This window comes from Nymphaea colorata, chromosome 6, assembly GCF_008831285.2.
Source record: "Nymphaea colorata isolate Beijing-Zhang1983 chromosome 6, ASM883128v2, whole genome shotgun sequence".
NCBI classification, from domain to species: Eukaryota; Viridiplantae; Streptophyta; class Magnoliopsida; order Nymphaeales; family Nymphaeaceae; genus Nymphaea; species Nymphaea colorata.
Window position 1 is genome coordinate 6,006,602 of NC_045143.1, and position 22,240 is coordinate 6,028,841.

The 22,240-nt window shown below is 38.6% G+C and overlaps 3 protein-coding genes across 4 annotated transcripts; all 3 read right to left on the bottom strand.

Annotated features, from left to right (window-relative positions):
• Window positions 1–1,536: 1,536 nt before the first annotated feature.
• On the bottom strand, window positions 1,537–10,384 carry LOC116255513 (protein FATTY ACID EXPORT 1, chloroplastic). 2 transcript variants are annotated; one of them, XM_031631363.2, is made up of 10 exons: window positions 10,190–10,384; window positions 9,683–10,018; window positions 6,487–6,580; window positions 5,691–5,851; window positions 5,028–5,178; window positions 3,920–4,087; window positions 2,520–2,566; window positions 2,411–2,451; window positions 2,224–2,330; window positions 1,537–1,834 (listed from the first exon to the last, which is right to left on the bottom strand). In XM_031631363.2, the coding sequence occupies exons 1-9, from the start codon at window positions 10,367–10,369 to the stop codon at window positions 2,237–2,239; spliced, it is 1,272 nt and encodes a 423-aa protein (XP_031487223.2). In that variant the 5' UTR covers window positions 10,370–10,384; the 3' UTR covers window positions 1,537–1,834; window positions 2,224–2,236. The 2 variants fall into 2 exon arrangements, with proteins under 2 accessions (XP_031487223.2, XP_049934097.1); XM_050078140.1 differs by lacking the exons at window positions 9,683–10,018; window positions 10,190–10,384 and adding an exon at window positions 6,709–6,862.
• A 1,336-nt stretch (window positions 10,385–11,720) lies between these two features.
• On the bottom strand, window positions 11,721–14,277 carry LOC116255944 (uncharacterized). The gene is made up of 7 exons (XM_031632037.1): window positions 14,149–14,277; window positions 13,942–14,028; window positions 13,262–13,480; window positions 12,679–12,846; window positions 12,482–12,535; window positions 12,261–12,404; window positions 11,721–12,101 (listed from the first exon to the last, which is right to left on the bottom strand). The coding sequence occupies exons 1-7, from the start codon at window positions 14,275–14,277 to the stop codon at window positions 11,721–11,723; spliced, it is 1,182 nt and encodes a 393-aa protein (XP_031487897.1).
• A 4,452-nt stretch (window positions 14,278–18,729) lies between these two features.
• On the bottom strand, window positions 18,730–20,783 carry LOC116255945 (uncharacterized). The gene is made up of 7 exons (XM_031632038.1): window positions 20,655–20,783; window positions 20,478–20,564; window positions 20,057–20,272; window positions 19,667–19,834; window positions 19,470–19,523; window positions 19,239–19,382; window positions 18,730–19,110 (listed from the first exon to the last, which is right to left on the bottom strand). The coding sequence occupies exons 1-7, from the start codon at window positions 20,781–20,783 to the stop codon at window positions 18,730–18,732; spliced, it is 1,179 nt and encodes a 392-aa protein (XP_031487898.1).
• Window positions 20,784–22,240: the final 1,457 nt, after the last annotated feature.

Genomic DNA, 22,240 nt, shown 5'->3' on the forward strand with positions numbered 1-22,240 from the left:
GGTAAACCTATTCAAAATCACATTGGTAATAAGTTATTTCTCATTTATTTGCATGCTTAACAAAAATTACTTCTCAAAATTTCAAACTACTTCACATATAACAGCTTGAAACCTGCAAAATTATTTCATGTACAAGCCATACCATAAGGGCTTGTTCGAGAAGAGCAACAAGCTGATATCGTCTTATGAATCTGTTCCAAACACTGGGTAGATTCATAAAATACTATGTTATAATGTTCAATGAATTAGTCTCAATCTTTTGGGCATAGGACAGTAACAACTTATTATTGCTGCCAAACAAGCCCTAAAGATGGTAATCAGTCATAACATTCATATTTGCTAGCGCATACACCGCAGGATTCTATAATTGGGTAGCAATTGTACTTGTAAAATTTTCTTCTATCATTATCAACACTATCCTCCAGTTCATATTTTCGGTTCTCTTGAATGGTTGCAGAAATCAACATTAACGAGCTCATCATACCATATCTTGGCTGTTTTAGAAAATCTCATTTTTTTAAAAAAGAAAAAGAAAAGAAAAGAGAGAAACATACGAACATGAATAATCAGATCTAGATTCAGTATGCAGGTGCAGAACTGAATTTGTGCCTAAAATCAAACAAGGATGCAACCTGATTACATGTAACAGTTAGCTCTTATGTCTATTGAATCTACATTTGGTTTTAAACATTCAAGTACAGGAAGAACTTAGACAACAGAATAACGGAGTTGAAATAGAATTTGGTGTTCAGGTCATTAACCGGAGACTCTTCGCATTCTCTTTCTACCGCTTAAGTAATAAAATGCATCTTGAATTTTGAAACTCAACCATGTTCGCCTGAAAAGCTGAAACACAACGTTCTTCAGACTCATGCATTCTCAGTTCAACCCCTTGTGAAGAATGCCAACATAAAGATCCAGACCAAATATTAACTGAACTTTATCTGTTTACAGACGTTGTCCTTTATTAAACAAACAAGGTGGTCAAAGCCCCATCAAAGTTTTCTTATTAATATGGGAGCATATCTGGTATTGTAGAAAGCGGTGTCCCATAGAGCGTCGCGTACCATGGAACATTCCGAATTTCCGAGCGTCGGACCAAGGAACAGGGGAGCCCTCGATGCAAACAAAGGGCACCGGCCTTGCTATCCTGGCCTACTCGTACCGTTCTGCATGTACCAGGAACGAGAATGAACATGTTCTTGGGTCACAAGCCTTGCTCTTGTAGTTTCTCATATGCCTTTTAACATTATATGCTTAGTCAAATAAGATATCGCAGTGAAACTTGACAGTTAAAATCAGAAGAGAGCTACGGGCATCCTTTTGCAGTCACCAGAAGCTCCATGTGCCAGTTCCCCTCCCCTATTGTCCTAGCGCTAAAGGACGTTTTTCTTTTTCTTTTTTTTTTCTTTTTTTCTTTTTGATGTGGCATTCGAAACTGTAATTGTATGAAGCCCCTTCAACTTTGTGATTGCTGGTGACAGACCCCAGTTAAAGTAAAAGAGGAAAGAATTGGGTCATGTCACCTACAGCATATATAGTTGCACTCCAGGTGAAGTGGCTTAGGTATTATTGCGAATGCCAGATAGAGAGCATACAAAGACATACAAAAATGAATTTCTGTATGTAGAAAGATTACATGCTTTACTTGGTCCAGTTGGTAATGCTATTATTTTCATACCTAAAGAAAAGCAGCATAGACATCAGGAAGTGCCGAGCCACAATTGTTGTGGAATTCCGGCAGGAGATAAGCAAATGCCAGAATCAGGACATATAAATCAACAGCTTGCCGCAAGAATAACTTAATTTGATGAAGACCTCATGAGCAACTATCCTGCATCACAAATTGCCAAGGTTCAACAAGACCGTGATACAAGTGAAAACAGCAAATTTGATTCAGACATAGAGGAATTTAGGTAGATATTCTCCATCACCAAAAGAGCTCTTTCGATGAGTGGCATTCAATTAAAATGGTTTGACTGCAGATGGAACCTATCGGCCATCGAGAGACCCCTATGACGGCTAAAATTCTGCATGACAGAACACTGCTTTTTCTGGGATGGTACTTCTCTGGGGAATGCATGTGAAACTAGTTCCAACAAAAAGGATCTAGAGAACTTCACGTAACTAGGGACAAGTTTGCTTCATCATACAGAGACCAAGTCAGCAATAACTGCTTGCCATTGCACCATACCAAAGTTTAACCATTGAAAAACCGGATACCTTAAAATGTGTATTAAGACGACATGCTGGTTGCCACCTTCAACTTCTTTGGAGGCGGGTTTCCACCAGACAGCAAGACATACAAGTAAAAGCACAGCATTCCAGCACTGCATTTCAAAGTAAACTTTGGATGTTCCATGACAAAGAATTGGAAAATGGAAAAATAAAAAAAGTTCCTGTGAATTACCTTGTGATAATATAGAGTCCTGTTGGGAAAAGGTTCTTTGTCTGCAACACCATATTCACTTAATAACAAACACAAACTTCAACAAACCAAAAATTGAAGGTAAACTTACCAAAGCATATATCTGAAATTGCTTTACCAAAAGAGCCACCGCCAAAACTGCACCATTCAAGTATGAAGACCATGTCAATATATGCTTCTGAATTTGAATCCCGAACCACAAATTATTTCACAGTAGTGACTTTTTTTTCAGTACAGCATACTGTCTAAAGGTTCAGGCACCAACCACAGCTGAACAAGAATGCGAGTGAGACTATTCACAAAAAACATAGATTAATTGCTTCCTTACGAGACTGATTAGTATGTCATTTTGAAACCGACATGTGCATCACTGGTGAAAAGTAAGATTATAACCCAACTGAGATAAGCTTCTCAAGAAACAAAATTGTTGATAGAGTAAATTACTAAATTATGATAACCTCCAAAAATTTGTCCCATAAACACCATCATAAGATGATCTGGTGCAAAGAACACATGCTAGGAGGAAAAAGATCATGTGTTTGTGGTGTCCAAAAACTCCAAACACATGAACATGGGTTAATGCATGTCCCCATCTGTTGGAAAAGGTGAGGGAACAGAAAGAAAAAGAGCATGTGGTGTCCAAAGATGTTAACATGCTCCTGATTAATGCATGTCCCCATCTGCTGAAACAATGAGGGTATAACAATCATTCAAGTTTGGAATATTTAGAACCGTGTATAGAGCCATGTGAGGGAACAACAAATCTCCACTCCCATTGCTCACATGAAAAATGGTTGAACGATGTGAACACAATGGATTAACACAGTAAGTTTGGCACAAAGACACCAATCTAGAAAAGTTAAAACAGGGTGATATGGACCTGCAGGCACACACACATACAAACACATTCACATGTCCACAGAATATTATAACAAACAGAATATTATAATAATTGTAGCTGAACCTAAAGCAGTAACACAGGAATCCCATTCCAAGTGCAAACTCTCATAAATTATCATAATTAAACACCATTTGATGAATGCAAGCTAAAACAATAACCACAAACATTGATAAACTTTAACGAAAATAGATGCAGGAGAATATACAATAAACAGTCCGCAAAAGGAAATAGATAACATCGATGGCATAAAGCTAACTGTTACCATGAAATGCCTACTGTCTAGGTCCATGTAAGCCTCATATAATGTTGATATAGAATCATATACTCGCTGTTTCTGAATAACACCAATTCCCAGCTGCTACATTTCTTTTCTAGTTTTCAGTGAAGCATGATTTTATAGGTAATGATAAAGAGCTCAGACAGTCTAATAGTTCTTTTATATTTAAATTCCAGTATACTAATGCCAGTGGCCCATTTCTTGCAAGATATAGCATCAGTACACGGATCAAGTTAAGATCCAACAGTAAGCAGTTTACATAGTGATAAGGATGCAAAAAGATCTTTATAATATTTATCGGAACATAAGATACCTGATTGGCCTAGGATAAATGGCAGACATGATTTCCCTTGCCTCCATACTTTCAAACTGTAAGAGCTCAATCCTAATAGAGCACCACCAAAGAACAAACCATTCAGAAGAGTTGCATGATTCCCAGAAAGAAGAAACCCAACTACTCCAGCACCTAATACGACGCCCCCTGCAGCCAAAGAGACTGGATTCAGAATTTATGCTCATAAGTCATGACAAATAAGGTCCTTCTAGGTTGGAGAACAAGATAAGAAAGAAGATTTTTTGGAAAGATCACCAAACTCATTTTGAAAAGATCAATATTCTTCTATATGTATGCATGCTTTTGTACATAAGAACCAGGAAAGAGATAGGCCAAGCAAAGCAAAGGCAACAATGCAAAAAAGCAGTACTGCAGTCTACATAGCCTTCAATGAAAAGAGTGGCAATTCGAGGAGCACATTAGCAGGAAGAATGCATCACCTAGGTTTAAAATGCTCATCAATTTAGTTAGTCTGTTCAGATTTTCTCCCAGTAACCTTTTGCTTGATTCATAAAAATATTGTACTTTTTAATTGATCTTGGCAATTTCATTGTCATGTTCTTTTCTTCGATTGATTTTCCTCTTGGAGATTGACTTAGGCAGACTAGTCTGTCTAGGGGTTCTTACTAAGTTTTGATGAGCTTCTATCCTAGAGTGTGTGTGTCTCTGCTCAAATACTTTCATCTAAATAATTTAAAGTGGAAGAGCAGAATAAACAAAGTATTACAGCCATCAAGACAAACTCTGCATATCCACTACATGCATATAGCTATGCAAACATTACAACACTCAATCACAGTATTATGTAAGTTTCTTTACCTTACTGAAATAAGGACAGAATATGAACACTCATCACACGAAGGGTAAACAGGAAACAGAAAGAAAATGTGAGGAAACAAAGAAGAGAGGCCCCTTGACTCTTTAATTTAATTTTGAAGTGTCAGTAAACATTTCAAAAGCAATAGGCAAACAGAAGAGCTAGTAATTCAAGTCTTTGGTGTGGCAGCATTCTGCTGAAGCTATAACATTGTTTTTTTAGTTAGCATCTAAGCATTTGTTAAATGAATATGAAAATTGAGCAACATACCAAACGGAATTCCGAAGCAGAAATCATGAATTTTTGCTGATCTCTTTTTCCCTTGAGAAAGATCGTCTGCTGGAAGAGTATCATTCTTTTTGTCAGACTCTTCTATAATTTTTGGCTCCTCCATATGGCTGCTTTGGTTATCTATTGAATCCTACAAAAAAAGAAAAAGTTTTTGTCTTGCTGATATATTCCTCCAATACATATCTTAGTTGACAACTAGACCAGAAATGCTTAAAAGTTTCATCGTAAACTATATTCAAACATAATGCTACACACCCTCCGAGTGGTACTCCAAACAACAGTATTGTCAACTACAAAATCGACATTATGTTAGTATCAACTTCAATTTGGTATATATGTTAGAAGGATATGACCATGTTCTTCAATAATGACATTAACATAATATATTCATCTGAAATATTTTTCCATTATTTTCAGCATCATTTAACAGCTTATTAGCACCCAACAAGACACCATTATGACTCTGCTATCCTCTTTTCACTTATATTTTGCATTGACATCAGTTGAATATAGAAGTCGCACTCCTCATTAGGCACCAAATACATGTATGAAGGTTTGTATGCCCAAGACACTGAGCAGATACCTAAGAAATTCTTCATGCAGACAAGTACAACACCATCAAAATAATACTGATCTAAGTACCTGGTTAACAGCATTTGTTCTTCTGTGACACTCCTTAGTAAGAAAACTGGGATGAGCAAAAGATCGCTGACTTTGCTGCCTGATGCTGATCGCTGAAAAGACAAAAGAGCGGTCCATTCTACCTGGACAAAGAGAGAGTCTCTTCTTGCTGGCCAACAACCCTAAGAAAGCAGCAATGGTCATAAACTAAGAGTCACACGAAATGGGAATAGTAATAACGGAGATGAGGATAGTTTCCCATATTGCCATAAGATCTTCCATTTCAACATCAAGGGAGAAAAAACAGTTAATCAGCACAACTCAGTAAATAATAGCAGAAAAAAACTTTCCAGTATTACAGATAGGACAATAAGAACAAAAAAATCGCCAAATGCTCAAGTCGTACATGCAGATCACTCCTCCAATTAGATATGAAACAGAACAAAATGTGCGATACAAGCACCAATAAGCAAAAGATGAGGAGAGGTAGCGAAACACAATGACGACACTCTTATTCGAACATCAAATAATATAAGAAAAGAAAATGAAAGGGAACAACCAGATTGAAGTAAACAAAAATTGGGCATAACAAGAAACAAATCAGACCACTTCAAAGCCAAAAAAAAAGAACAAAAGAAAAAAAAAAAACACTACGATCCACTAGTTAGCTGCAAACAGAAGAAATCCTCGACCACCAAATATTCATGCAAGAACCCCAATTGCACATCATTGCCAAAAGCAGCCGCAATTAAGCCATAACACGATTAGAGTACCACCACGCAGGAAATTTAATCTGCTACAAAAGTACGAACTTTACCGGAATAGTTACAGTTACTAAAGCTGTAAATGGTGCTTCTTTCCCTGCTGAACTGAGCCTTGGCCGTGACACTCCCAACGGACGCCATTACCGCCTTCAGAAACAGACAAGAAAATATGCAAAAACAGGGAAAGAAATACACTTAACAGAAGAACGGGAGAAAGAAAACCACCATTCACAGCTACGAAAATAAAATAAAAATAAAAATAAAAGTTATTTCACCACAAATCAGAGGAGGAACTACAGTTGGATTGCTCTCCTTCCCTGTGCTACTAGGTGAGAACGAGGATCAGTCAACCGTCTCGGGTCGGCTCGTTTGTAAATTGTATACACGTTGCCTCTGGAGTCTTCGGCGACGGTAGGTAGGGTTGTTAACGCGTCAAATTCGGGTCGGGTTATAAGTACACCCCGAATTACCACATTCAGGATTGATTAGACATTACTTATTCATACCAAGAGTTGATTCGAAATGGAAAACAATTCAAAATCAAATTCCAATTATTATGTCTCGGTAAAATTGGTTATTCATTGTATTTTTTAAGAACTTTTCAATATCAATTTGCCTGATCGAATTATTATCAGAGCATTGAACCTGATGACTTCTTAGGATCCAGACCCAATCTATGGATCTGATCTGGAAGGATGTCAAAGTGTCGGATACGGATCGAACATAACCATTATTTTATCCGATCGGTTCAATCTCAAGTATAGAATGTAGAACTGCCAATGCCATGTGCGGGAATCAGATATCTAGCAAGTGAACAAAATTGGATTTGGAGCGGATATAGTTAGATATGGATCAATTTGACTGGAACTAGGGTCAAACTTGATTATACAAAATCATATCCAAAATTTTAGATGCTACAGCAACCCAATTCACATTTAGTTACCAATTTATGATCCCAATCTGTATCTATTCACAATCTTATTTTTCTCATTTTCAATAGCATATATGTGAAAAGCACAGTAATATGAAAATATCTTACTTTATGTAACCTCAATCACAGGCAGAACTAAAGATCCAGATTTAGATTAAGCCACCAACTTTAGTTTTCACCATTTAACTTGCAATTCCATTAACCAAAGAGATGAAACAAAAGAGAACAAATCAGTGGCAGAAACTTTTTCCGTCCGATCGACTAACTGCAGGTCGGGCTCACTCCTTCGCCGGCGAAAAAGATGTGATCTTTCCAGGTGTGATTGTAAGCTTTGTAGACCAGATCGTGGCAACCACCGTTGTCGATTAAGGTATCGCCGGTACGGTGCCGCTTGAAGGCGCCGTCAAAGTTCATATATCTCAGATCTCCGGCGAAGCATGACTTTCCGAAGTTCGGTTGATGGGCGGAACGCCGCTGCCCATCTGAGTTGTCGTATGAGCTCCGCTGGGGACTGTCTCTAACGGCTCCACCGTATAAGGTGCTGCTGGCATAGTAGGTCAACAACTAGAAGGGAGTAGCAGGCCAGTATCCAACCTATTCATCGTTGAATGAATCCCCACAATCCGAGTCCGAGCTGTTGGAATAAGTTTGCGTTCGGCAGCGGATCATGAAATCTTAGCGATCTTTTCTATCTAATGAATGGGGCCTGTTTGATACATTGAAAATATGAAGTTGAAAAGCAGTTTCTAGAAATATCTTTCCAAGAAAAATAGAACGGGAAAGTTGGTGCCTGTTCCACTAACGTTGAGTGTTTGAAGGAGTTGAAAAATGTTTCGAGTAAAGTTATTTCTTAATTTGATGGAATGGGAAGAAAATGAAAACATGAAAACAAACAAGACCTCAAAAAAATATGGTGAAGGTTACAATTTCAGATCCAACAACTTCATGACAAACTAAATGCGTTAAAGCTGAAATGTTACAGTAATGGGAAATTAGGTGAAAAGGGGATAACAATTGGATGTGAAAGATGGGAAAAAAAGAAATGAGAAAACAGAGAGAAAAGAAGCACAGAGATTCTGAAGTTGGAACTAGTTATGACAGATCTATACAAGATGACAAAGAAAATCGACGTCGCAACTGACACAGCCCATACTTTTAACATAGAAACACCATATACGCGTCTTAATGATTTTACAGGAGGAAAAAGTGGAAAATTCAGTTCCCTTACACCTTAAGCATGCCTTCCTGTCATAATCCATATTTAATTCCAACAAAAACCATTCACGTCTGGAAGCCCTTATAGTTTCTAAGTTACACGATTCTACTAGAATCAACTAGTCATCGAAGCACTCGGATGTTGGTTCTGGTGGCAAGTTGCATGGGGGCGTAGTTTCTGAAATAAAGATCAATACAGAATTCTCACAAGAGCCAACACCAATTTGCAGCAGCCAACTTCGGCACTGAATGCAACTGCCAACTAGCACTTTTCTGCAGAAAATAACCGTGACACATCTAGACCAAGGCTGAGCAGCTTAGCTTCCTCCTGCTGCAGGAATTGGCATAGGCTTCGCATCTTCAGCTTTCTCGTGTTCTAGCCAAAGAATCTATCATAAACCTACATTTGTCGAATGAGGGATGAGAGGTAGATCACAAGCATCATATCATTTGTCTTCACAGAGAATGCCTTGATCAACTCATTAACATTCAAATTCGCAAGCAGGTTGAACACATCCTGGGGATTAGTCAGTCAACAAGAGAAAATTTGGTAAGGAAAAGCTTGGTGCAACCAGGCATCAGGACCTGTCTGATTCAGTGGGATGTGAGCACTGAGAATTTAATAAGAAGCTCAAGGAATGCAGAAGCAGCATAGCTGCATAGGGCAAATGATTTGGATGGGCAGTGGGTACATTTGACGAGAAACAACAATTTACTGTTTGCTGGTTGAAACTTGAAATCATCACTCCCACATTTTTTATTTGTTGTTTGATTAAATTCTTTTACATTTCTTATTTGTAGTGATCGATTTAGGTTTCGATCGATAGCAATGGGAGTACCGTGATAAAACTTAACAAAACTGCAGATTGCAACACAAGACAATCCTGTGTACCATGTGGTTCAAACTGAAGATGACGTTAGAAGAGCTCGCCTCAAAAATCAAACCCCCAAAAATCGAAACCCAAGAAACGGAACTATGAAACATTACAAGCCCAAAACAGCAAGGAAGGAAGAAATGTAGAACGGAAAATGGCCAGCGAACTCGAAACCATTCTCAGTAGCAAAACAAAATCAGAAAGCAAGACGACCCAGCGATTTCTTACCTGAAAAACACAAACTACAGATTGGTCGCTCGCGGTTTGGCCGTCGGGGGGAGAGAAATCTGCGAAAGCAGGGGTCGAGGGCAGAGGGGAGCCTCCCAATCTGCGTGGAAGAGCTACTGCGGAAGACAGAGCTGCCGTCCCCTTCTGCCTTCCTCTCGAAACAAGACGGAGAAGGCTAAGGGCATTTTTTCTTCTCCAGAATTTTTTTTCCACCCCCGAGGTTGAATTCAGTCCCTTGTTTGATGGGGAGGACAATTTTTTTAAAATTTTGGAACTACAGTGTATTGCTAATGCATCAACCGGGCCCGAAAGCATCCACTTTCCACCGCCCAAATCCTGCAAAAGATTTGTTCTTCTCAATGTGGTATCTCAGCAACAACGCAAATATACTTTATCGAATTCGAATCAAAACGAAACAACAGGTCTTCAATAAGAAATTATACGATCCAGAGTCATCACTAAGATGAATCAAGAAAGCACAGAAGAATGCCAAGAATGTTAACTCACTTTGTAGATTGCGAATATGAAATAGCTTTGCTGCCCCTTGTAGGTGGAAACAGGCAGAGTCTGACCACGGGCTACGTTGGTGCTGGTTTGAACGAAGCCTCCACACAGAAGGTTTAAACAACGGAGGGGTTCTGCGTGTGGACACAAAAAAAAAAAAGCTAAAGACTCATTGGAAGCCATGCACTGTTATGATCTCATTTTATTAACTTTTTGCTTTCATGTTCTTCTTCTGGGTATCTGCGTTTCATCTGCATCAACATGGCCCTCCATATCAACGGAAAGTGCTCACCGTTAGTGATCTGCGTCTCCAAATCGGGAAGTTAATCTTGAGTGCCACCACTGGTTAGAAAGTATTATCCTGTTCATTTCTTGAGGGATTGAAGATACACTATTTTTCTTGTTTTCCTCTCCTTTCCTCTCTTTTCTTTGGTATCCAAACACATTGTTGTGTCTCGTCTTCTCTCCTTTAAAATTCCTTTCCTCCTTTTCTCCCCATCCAAAACTCGGTCTGAAAGTTTTAGGAGTTTGGGTAATGGAGAAAGTTAGAAGGAAAGAACTGTTCTGTTTATAATTTGAAAGTTTTTGAAAAGTTAGAGAAATATCGGCGTAACAATTTCTCAATCATTAAAATTTAAAAGATTACCTTCCGGATCTTATACCACGAACACTTGAAGCTACTACATGCAGATCTTTTCACACTAATTAAAAATACCCAGAGTTTCATGCTTAAATGATTGCATTATTTGCATATAATGATCAACCATCTTCAAATTAGACTGGTTGAATGCTTGCAATTAGTGTGTGTATATATATATATATATATATATATATATATATAGTGAATCTAGGTGATGTCGCCTCACCCACATGAAGAGAAGCAGCTGGTGTTCTCACATTGCATTAGGGTGCATATATATAAGGTCGGAGCAAGAAATTTTCTTTAGGTGAGGCAGAATAGTATTTTCAAAAATGGTACAGGAGCCGAACAACTTTTCGAAATTTTTATATGTGCCAAGTTAAAATTGTAAAAAAAAATATAAATACAAATTTTCTTTTTTCCAAAACGTGAAGGGGAGAGGAGAGGCCATGCCCAATAGATGGCTGACTTATTTATTGCGTTTTTAACTTATTAAAAAAAAAAAACACTCACACACACATCTTTCGTGACTATGTTTTCAACTTATCATACCAGAGAGCATAGAATTCTAAACAAAAAAGAAAGAAAGCGGTGCATCTATAACAAGACGTCAATGGATGGTCTCCTTTTCCATGTAGAACACGCACGCATATTATAACTTTCCAGGTCCCAAATTTTCTTTTCTTCCATAATCCATCACAAAAGATTATCCTCAAGCAAAAGAAAAATAAAGCATATGGATACTAATTAACAATTTCTGAGTACATGCCAATGAAATGTTGCAGAAACGCCTCCATCGGAGCAGTATATCGGTGCTGCCATAAGCGGCTTATCGACATTGACCCAACTGATCTTTTCTCACTTTTCTTCTCATCAATGGTATAAGAAAGATCCTCATTCGCAGTCAGGACCGTGTCCTTGGCCACCAAAGTAGATGTGATCTTTAAACATGTGTGTTTGGTAGATCAGATCATAGCAGTTGGAATTGGAGATCAGAGCCTCATGATCGGGGAGCCTCTTGAATTTGCCGTCGCCGTTCATGTATCTGATGTCGCCGGCGAAACTGACGGTGCCGTAGTTGTCATCTTTCTTGCTCGGAGGTTCTCCGCTGCCCATCTGAGTTTCGGTGTGAAGTCCTCTAGGGAATGTGTCCGTAACGGATCCACCATAAATGGTAGTGTTGGCCCAGCTGCTCAGGTGGGAGAAGAGTTTGCCCGGCCAATATCCCACTTGCTTGTCGTCGACGGTAAGAATCCAGTTTCCTGTTTTCATGTCCTGCATGCGAGAAAATTTGATTGGCAGTCATCAAATTCGTTCCAAACGAAGTATGAATCCAAATGCTGTCACATGTGTAAGTTAAAAAATCATTGCAACAGACATATATGTCATCTTGTGCAGGAACGCTTTCAGATCCTTTCTGAAACATTCACTTACTTTGAAGATGGCGAATTTCAAGGTGTACTGGTGCTTCTTGTCACCTTTCCTGGAAGTGGCGATCGTTTGCCCAATGGTTATGTCTTCGCCCGTTTGAACGAAGCCTCCACAGTTCAAGTTGTAGCAAGGAGCGGTAGAGGAGCTCTGCCGGTTTACAGATCACGTTATATTTGCATGGTTAAGAAACAGTGATGCACCAGAGATCAGAGATAGAGACTTACATGCCACTGCAGGAAAATTCTGGTTTGGTAGTCACCGAACAACGCCGGATTGACCTGTGAATTTGATTAAAATGGAAGCATATTACATTTCATTCAACAATATTCTTCTTTTCAGTACTTATTTCTTTGATATTATTTAGAAACTTGTGTTATGTAGGAAGTAATTGACTGAAATGAAGTTTGGACTGCTGACTTACCGCCCATCCTGCCCAAAGTGATTCAGTATCTTTGACTCCAGCATTAACGACAATAGCACTAAGGCTCGTCTCGTTTATTGACGCAACATGAGGGTTCCAGACGTTCAGTTCGGCAGATGCTCCAAACACTCCATATCCTTTTGGGAACACCCCTCGCAACCACGCATTCTGCCACGTTCCCATATTCAGTTGTTAATCGAAATTACACTTCAAACTCTCTCTCTCTTTCTCTCTCTCTCTCTCTCTCTCTAGATATATATATATATATATATATATATATATATATAATCATGCCTCTCAGACAGCTGAATGAATATCATCCAAACAGTCGAGGATTTCAGCTTTTACACACATATATATACATAAGTTGAATTCCTCCGTCTATCCAATCTCTCACACATGCAGTTTAATGCAAGCACAGCGTTGTGTATGTGAGAGACTAGAAGACATCCCGATGGAGAGAGGAGAGAGAAATCAACGTTATATATATATATATATATATGACTAAATGTGCCTACAGAAATATGTATATATGTTATAGTTGAAAGGGTACTAGAAAAGTAGTGGAGTAAAATTTACAAACCTCTTGAATTTTTTCGGCAGCATAGTCGATTGGATCGTCATTGGTAATCTTGAGGGATGCATGGGGGAGGGTATGGCCGGGGCGGAGGTTGGGGACGGATCTGAGGATGGGCACCGTGCCTGCCGGGCAGCTTCCGCTCTTGCGCCAATTGGACAAGGACCTATGTGTTCGGGACGAATTTGTCTGTTCTAATCCTTCGGGGACAAAAGAAGGCCTCACCTGCACCCGCCATTCATCTCTTGTCGTTAGAAGAGCAACGGAAGAACTCACCACTCTTTTACTTATAAGGCAGGCCGAACGGTGCACATAAAAAAGCTCGTTCGGTCCGGTCATAGAACAGAAACATATCAGGGATGTCAATTATATCAGATTTGGTCCAAAATAAAAAACTTGGATATGAAAAAAATTTAAATATCCGATTAAGCAATCGGATCACATTCAGATTTAAGAAATGACATTCAATCAGGTTAGGATTCTTATGTACATAAATATCCAATTGGATTATGATTCTGATCAAATTTCAGGTTTGGATTCAGACTCAGGTATTACTTTTCTTTGTTCATTTTCCAATCTGAATATATGAATTTTCAAAAAAAAACAGTAAAGGTTATCTGATGATTCGAGTTGACATCCCTACTTCTTAACATGAGAGAGAGAAAGAGAAAAAAAGAAAGAAAGACCTGAATTTTATGGTCCTTGAGCAAGGGGTTGTCAAAGGCTGGTTGAGCGTATATATCCACACAGTCGATCACATCACCATCCTTACTCTGCAACGCATAAACAGAGAATCAATTAGCACCAGAAAGAATACCAACGAAGCCATCATGGGCAGCTTTATATATATATATATATATATATATATGTATATAAGAGGAGAAGAAACCAACATGGATGGTAAGCACAGGCTGTTTGCTAGGCACAGTGGCTGGCCTCGCCAATTCGTAGGCCTTCCTTCCAAAGGACCTTCCTTCGACCGATGAGCAGAGCAGCAACGCGAGCACAAGGAAAGGAAACATGGTTGCTCAGTGTGAAGAACGATCAACCAACCTACAAGATGCAAGTGAAGATGAACACAGGAGTGCGTTTATATATATAGGTTTTTCCTTTCCTTTTTCTCTTCTGATTACTTTCTGTGACGGACGATTACGATATCCATTTCCCGAAAGCCCAAAGGTGTGGTCTCCTTTTCAGTCTCTCCGTTTTTCTCTCAACCTGGAAAACGTCCATAATTTTGAGAGAGCACCATTAAGTTCAGGAGGAGTGCACTGGCTAAATAAGAGCAGAAAAGATTGTCCCGATCAGTTTGGCTGTGATTTTGGCATAATTGGAAAGATACATGTGATTGGGGAGCGATACCGTATAATTAAAATTATAGGGCTTCTCTTTATGAAACATATTCAGTTACACGAATTCCATTTTGATGTTGCAGAAACAAAGAACTTACTTGAGAAAGCTTTTCTTCAGACTTCTATTCGGTTACTTAACTTTCTGATGCTGCAAATAGAATGCCTTGACTATATGTATTACAAATACTCAAGGGTGAAAATGTAGTTTTTTAGATTACTTTACTAACTTTACTAACCAACAAAGGACTGCCCCTTAAGTTTCACGGTACATTTGTTAGTGTTTGATGGAAGAAGGGAAATATGTATCGTTTTCGCTTCTCTACAAGCTAAACCCTAAACCCTAAACCCTAACCCTAACCCTAAACCCTAAACCCTAAACCACGCTCCCTAACAGGGGGAGGAGCTCTTCACGTCCCTCCCTCTTATGGGCTGTGCGTATTTATATAACCTGCTCCATCCTAAATCTAGAGATATTGGAAAGGTTAGATTGAAAAAATGGGCTTGAGAAATAGCTAAAAAATGACTGCTATTATGAAAGATTTTATATTTTCTTTGGTTAGTTCTTAATACTGTAAGGAACTTACACATGTTGACTAAAAAAACATCATTAGTGAATCATTAGTTAATGCACAAGAGGCAAACGACTTATGTAACTCGATATGTGCTTCAAATCTTTAATTACTTTATAAGAACTAATTGATTCCATTCTGCTTAAATAGAGTGAATTTTAGAAGGAATCTTGAGGTGAAGATTATATTAATAGTAAAGTTGTGTGTGTGTGTGTGTGTGGTTTTTTCCAATGGGGGCAGGCCAGAAGTTCATCTTTCGGGTGCTCAACATTCTTTATTAAGTGTGTTGTCCTGAATCTTTTTCTCATCTACTTAATCCCAAGGAAGTGTATGTTCTTTCTGGTAGGCTGTCTTCCCACTTGGTATGCTTGCATACTGTACATTTACTGTGTCTGGTCCCTCCATTAAAGATACAACCCTCAAAAGGACCTTTCATTTTTCATTTAGGCAACTTTTTTTTATGATATGGACATCGGTCCTTTGCATGGTTTGTAATGCTTCTGGCTTCCCTTACTATGTGGAATCTTTGTTCTAAATCTTTTGGGGACTTTAGGAGTTGTTTGGCAATGAAAACAGTTAGTTGAATTTGTCATATAAATTAGGGCAGATTCATAAAAGTAGGCAACATACTATTTTAAGAATCGGCCCCAACTTTTAAGTAGATTTATAAAATAATAATAATAAACTGTTACTGTTACCAATCAACCCATTAAGATTTCATCTCCCACCTTTAGAGTGGAAGAGATTGAGCCTCCCTACAATGAAAGAGCGGAAGCAATTCAAAATGTCCAAACATCGTACATGTCATGTGTCACGGGCTGTGTACATTCCACCCATTCTCCTTAAATTTTTAGTAATGTCGAATGAATGATTTCTAGTACTAGCGGAGTCAGAAATTTTTTTAGGTGAGAGCACTCATTCAATACCTTTAATTTATTTGGGGCTTTTACATGTGTAATAGTCAAATATGTTAAAAAATTAACATATATATTAAACAAATTTTGTGATGCAGGTGTGGGCAACTGCCCACACCAACCACCATGTGGCTACGCCACTGATTTCTAGGGATGGGAAAAGACTAAACATTTGGTCCAAAACTAAGGGCTGGGGATTCCTTTTACTTTTGGTGCAGACATAAATGGCAGATTCATGGGATACTCTCATGTTTTCTCTGTTGTCAAATGACCTCTTAGAGGCGGTTTGGAAAAAATAATTGTATGTTACTATTCTCAAACGAATTCTATAGCTGTTTGGGAACAACAACAATATGTTATTATTTCATTTATCTACCTTAAAAATTGGGTTTGATTCATGAACCACTTTTTAAAGGACCCAGCAAATCTAATCAATTTTTTGGAATAACATCAAATTACTGTTTCCAAACGGCCCTTTAGGAGTAGTTTCACAATAGAGACACCGCCTCAATGCTTGGAATAAGTTTATCATTTCATGAATCTACTTTAAATATTCGAGCAGATTCGTAAAACAATAGTTGTAACGTTTGATGAACCTGCTCCAGTTGTTGGACAGATTCATGGGACACTTACAATATGTCCAGGCTGCCAAACACCTCTCAATACAAAATTGTGGGTCTAAAAACTGCATGTTTTCCATCCCCTCTTTCAGAAATAACTAAAAATGAAGACTACTATGAAAAATTTTATTTTTTCTTTGGTTAGTTCTTACTACTGTAATGAACTTACACATGTTGACTAAAAAGACATCATTAGTTAATCCACTAGAGGCAAACGACTTAGGTAACTTGATATGTGCGTCAAATCTTTAATTACGTTTATGAGTATAAGAATTAATTGATGTCATTCTGTTTAAATAGAGTGAACAGAAGGAATCTTGAGGGGAAGATTATATTAATAGTATCTCTCTCTCTCTCTCTCTCTCTCTCTCTGGTTTTTTCCAACGGGGGCCGGCCAGAAGTTCAACTTTCGGGTGCTCAACATTCTTCATTAAGTGTGTTGTCTTGAATCTTTTGCTCATCTACTTAATGCCAAAGAAGTGTATGTTCTTTCTGGCAGGCTGTCTTCCCACTTAGTATGCTTGCATATTATACATTTATTGTGCCTGGTCCCTCCATTAAAGATACCACCCTCAAAAGGACCTTTCATTTTCATTTAGGCAACTCGTTTTGATGAAATGGGCATTGATCCTTGGCATGGTTTGTAATGCTTCTGGGATTAGGGTGGCTTCCATTACTGTGTGGAATCTTTGTCCTAAATCTTTTGAGGATTTTAGGAGCTGTATGGCAATGAAAATAGTTTGTTAAATTTGTCACATAAATGAAGACCGATTCACAAAATAGTGTAACAAGCTATTTTAAGAATCAGCCCTAATTTTTAAGTAGATTTATAAACTAATAATAAATTGTTACTGTTTCCAAACAACCCCTTAAGAGTGGAAGAGATTGAGGCTCTCCACAATGAAAGAACGGAAGCAATTCAAAATGTCCAAACATCATACCTTAGGGGCTGTGTATGGTGCAACCCAGTGCACATAACCACCTAAAAGAGGCGTCGAGTGCTTCTTCTTGATTTATTGTGTGGTGTACCACTTGGATTACTGGGAATGACATGGCTTTCTAGTTTTTATGGATCACACCTTGACTTGTAGAAGAGGATTTTTATTTTCATTTTTTTTTTTTGTATTCCGATTATTATTTACCGTTGTTTCTAGATGTTCCGCTTATTGCACCCATTCTCGACTTCTAGGGATGGGAAAAGAGCAAACAGAGGATCATTGAAAGGGCGGAGCTAAAAATTTTTCATAACGAAGTGAAATTAAAGTTTCTAAACTTTGACAAAAACCAAAATACTTAACTGCATGCCTTCTTGAGGGAGGTGCAATTCACTAAGGGGGCATTTCATAGCCTCAGATTAAATATCCTCAGAATTTGACAACCAATATTTAATATTTGACCCTCCTCCTCCGATCTTAAATCCGACCTTTTTTTAATATAATACAAAGAAGTAAAATAAGGGTTTTAGTTATAGTTTTGATTTAACATGAAATTAGTTTGCCCAACCATGAATTTTACCACGAATCTTTTATCACATCAGCAAAACACGTACATCAAATCCATAGTTGCAATATGAAGTAATTAAATGCCTAAAATGTCGGTAATCAAGTAAGTTTACTGATCCATAAGATGTAAAAGAGATTCAATCGGCACTATGTCTCGCGGATTGATATAAACAATAGGGATAAAAAGACATAAATGCCCTTTATAACAGAGAAAATGGAAAAAAACACAACCCTCCCAATAAGGATAAGATCGAAAGAGTCAGAAAGTAACTTTTTAAAGAGTTAAGGATAAAAATGCCCTTACAAAAAACAAAAAACAAACTATGACTACATCAAATAACTAAGTTTCGAAAGGGAAAAGGACATACAACATTATTCTAATATGACCCTCTTATGGATACTCGATAGATTACTATGCGCATGGATTCATGACATATTTAAGTTGATGAGGTCTGACATTAATCAGACTGATCTAGCTTTTCCCCATTTTTTTCTCTCGTTGGTCCAAGAAAGATCCTCATTCGCAGTCGGGACCGTGTCCATGGCCGCCAAAGTAGATGTTATCTTTGAACATGTGGGCTTGGTGGATCAGATCATAGCAGTTGGAGTTGGTGATCAGAGCCTCGTGCTTGGGGAGCCTCTTGAAATCGCCGTCGCCGTTCATGTATTTGATGTCGGCGATGAAGCTGACGGTGCCGTAGTTGTCATCTTTCTTGCTCGGAGGTTCGCCGCTGCCCATCTGAGTCTCTGTGTGAAGTCCATGATAGAATGTGTCCGTAACGGATCCACCATAGATGGCAGTGTCCGCCCAGCTGTTCAGGTGGGTGAAGAGTTTGCCAGGCCAATACCCCACTTGCTTGCCGTTGACGCTGAGAATCCAGTTTCCTGTTTTCATGTCCTGCGATAAAATTTAGTTGGCAGTCATCAAATTCGTTCCAAAGGAAGCTTGAATCCAAATGCTTTCATAAGTATATATGTCATCTTGTGCAGGAGCCCTTTCAGATAATCTTTGAAACATTCACTTACTTTGAAGATGGCGAATTTCAAGGTGTACTGGTGCTTCTTGTCACCTTTCCTGGAAGTGGCGATCGTTTGCCCAATGGTTATGTCTTCGCCCGTTTGAACGAAGCCTCCACAGTTCAAGTTGTAGCAAGGAGCGGTAGAGGAGCTCTGCCGGTTTACAGATCACATCATATTTCAATGGTTTAATAAGCAGTGACGCACCACGAAGGGAGAGAGAGAGAGAGAGAAACTTACATGCCACTGCAGGAAAATTCTAGTTTGGTAGTCACCGAACAACGCCGGATTGACCTGTGAATTTGATTAAAATGGAAGCATATTACATTTCATTCAACAATATTCTTCTTTTCAGTAATTATTTCTTTGATATTATTTAGATACATGTGTTATGTAGGAAGTAATTGACTGAAATTAAATTTGGACTGCTGACTTACCGCCCATCCTGCCCAAAGTGATTCAGCGTCGTTGTCTCCAGCATTGAGGACAATGGTACTCAGGCTTGTCTCGTTTATCGACGTAACTTCAGGATTCCAAACGTTGAGTTCGCCGGAGGCTCCATAAACTGCATATCCTTGTGGGAACACTCCTCGCAACCAAGCATTCTGTTGCACACTCCACATTTCAACACTTAACCTCTATATATATATACATATAATACATTATCTATATATTGAATGATACTTCCACATTTATACGGACATCAGCATGAGATTACTCAATTTGAGGTCTCTGATGTCTACATAAATATGAAGGCTTCATTCAGTTTTCCTCTATATATATATAATATATAATAGTTTTGTATAATGGAGTAAAAGTTTTGGAACCTCTTGAAGCTTCTTGCGAGGTTGGTCGATTGGATCATCACCGGCAGACTTAAGGGATGCGTGGGAGAGGGTAGCCGGGCGGAGGTTGGGGACAGATCTGAGGATGGGCACCGTGCCTGCCGGGCAGCTTCCGCTCTTGCGCCAATTGGACAGGGACCTATGTGTTCGCGACGAATTTGTCTGTTCTAATCCTTCCGGCACAAAAGAAGGCCTCACCTGCACCCGCCATTGATCTCGTGTGGTTAGAAGAGCAACGCATGAACTCGCAACTCTTTTTCTTATAAGACAGACCGGACGGTGCACATAAATGTTCGGTCCTATATATATATATATATATATATATATATATATATATATATATATATATAGAGAGAGAGAGAGAGAGAGAGAGAGAGAGAGAGAGAGAGAGAGAGAGAGAGACCTGAATCTTGTGGTCCTTGAGCAAGGGGTTGTCAAAAGCTGGTTGAGCGTATATGTCCACACAGTCGATCACATCACCATCCTTACTCTGCAACACATAAACAGAGAATCAATTAGCACAAGAAAGAATACCAACAATATATATGTATATATATATGAAAGAGGAGAAGAAACCAACATGGATGGTAAGCACAGGCTTTTTGCTCGGTACAGTGGCGGGCCTCTCCAATTCGTAGGCCTTCCTTGCAAAGGACCTTCCTTCTACCGATGGGCAGACCAGCAACGCGATCACAAGGAAAGCAAACATGGCTGCGGAGTTTGAAGAACAATCGATCTAGACGACGCAAGTGAAAATGAACATAAGAGTGGGTTTATATATATAGGTTGTCTTTTCCATTCTCCTCTTTTGGGTTCTTCCTGAATGGCACATTTTATTGGCCATTTCCTGAAGGTGTGATTTCCCTTTCAATCTCTTCCTACTTCACTCTTAACCAGGAAACATCCATCGTAGGGGCGGCCACCATTAAGTTCAGTAAATGTACACACTGGCTAAATATGAGCGGAAAAGATTGCCATGCCCGCGGTTTGAGGGCCGTGATTTCGACATAAATGAAAAGAGATGCAGATGATTTTGGTAGCTAAGACCGTATATAAAGTTTCTGGAGTAAATTTTGATGCTGAAGATCCGAAGAATCAACTTGGAAAAGTGAAAAGTTTCTTTTCCACGATATATGAACCAGATTTTGTGAGGATTCAAAAGCCAGAGCACCATTCGGTTGGTTTTCTAAACACCTCCAAATCTAATGCCCTGTATGTATGAAAGTCAAGGAGATCCCTAAGATTTTGTGATCTTCTGCCCAATGTTGAACATATTCCAACAGTTCGGACTCGAATCTTGAGGGGAAGTAGTCTCTTAGTGATTTTGCATTTATGTTGTAATTGAATGACTAATTAAGAAAAGTAAAGGAAGAATGAAATCAATGAAGGTCCTTAAGTTCTTTATGAAATGAGGCATGAAAAGGAGCCATTGATAAGAAGTTCTCGTAGTTGTGAAGAAAGCTTAAGGCTGCCAAGATATCAAATCTGATCAGTGATCGATTTTTAAGTTTGTTCGAAGAATTTTAGAGTCATAACAATGTGATGTTGAGACACTGTAACGAGATTTTTGAGCGTGAGCAGTGGCTATCCCATCCAGCAAGTAGCTCTACTACTGAATGTTATTAAAGGAATGAAACATGTCCTTCTCTTTATGGACATCACATTACAAAGTTGGGAAGAACACCAACAGTGAAAGCACTCTGCTGGGATGCAACTAACAGTAAGAGATGAAAGCTAAGAGAGCGAATTTACTAACTTTCAAGTGTAAAGAACGCTTGGGCCGGGCAGAAAACTCTCAAATACGGTTCCAAAGAAAGGAAGACATATAATACATCAATCAAATAATATATTATATAGGTAGAGGGTTATACGGACCCAAACCATGCATAGACCTTCTCAGTAAACTGATTATTATTTAAATCATCTCTATTAACTGACGCTGAATGGCCTCCTTCTTTGGGTCACAGTAGAGCACAGAAGGACAAAGTTGATTATCATGTATGAATCTAAAAATTCAAAAAGAAGACACCGAATATTAAGCCTAAATTAAAAAGAAGGACTTGGAAAATAGCTAAAAAAGCTTGGACTATTCTGAAAAATATTATTTTCCTTTGCTTAGCTTTTACTGCTGTCATAAACTTCCACATTGATTTATATTGAAAAAAT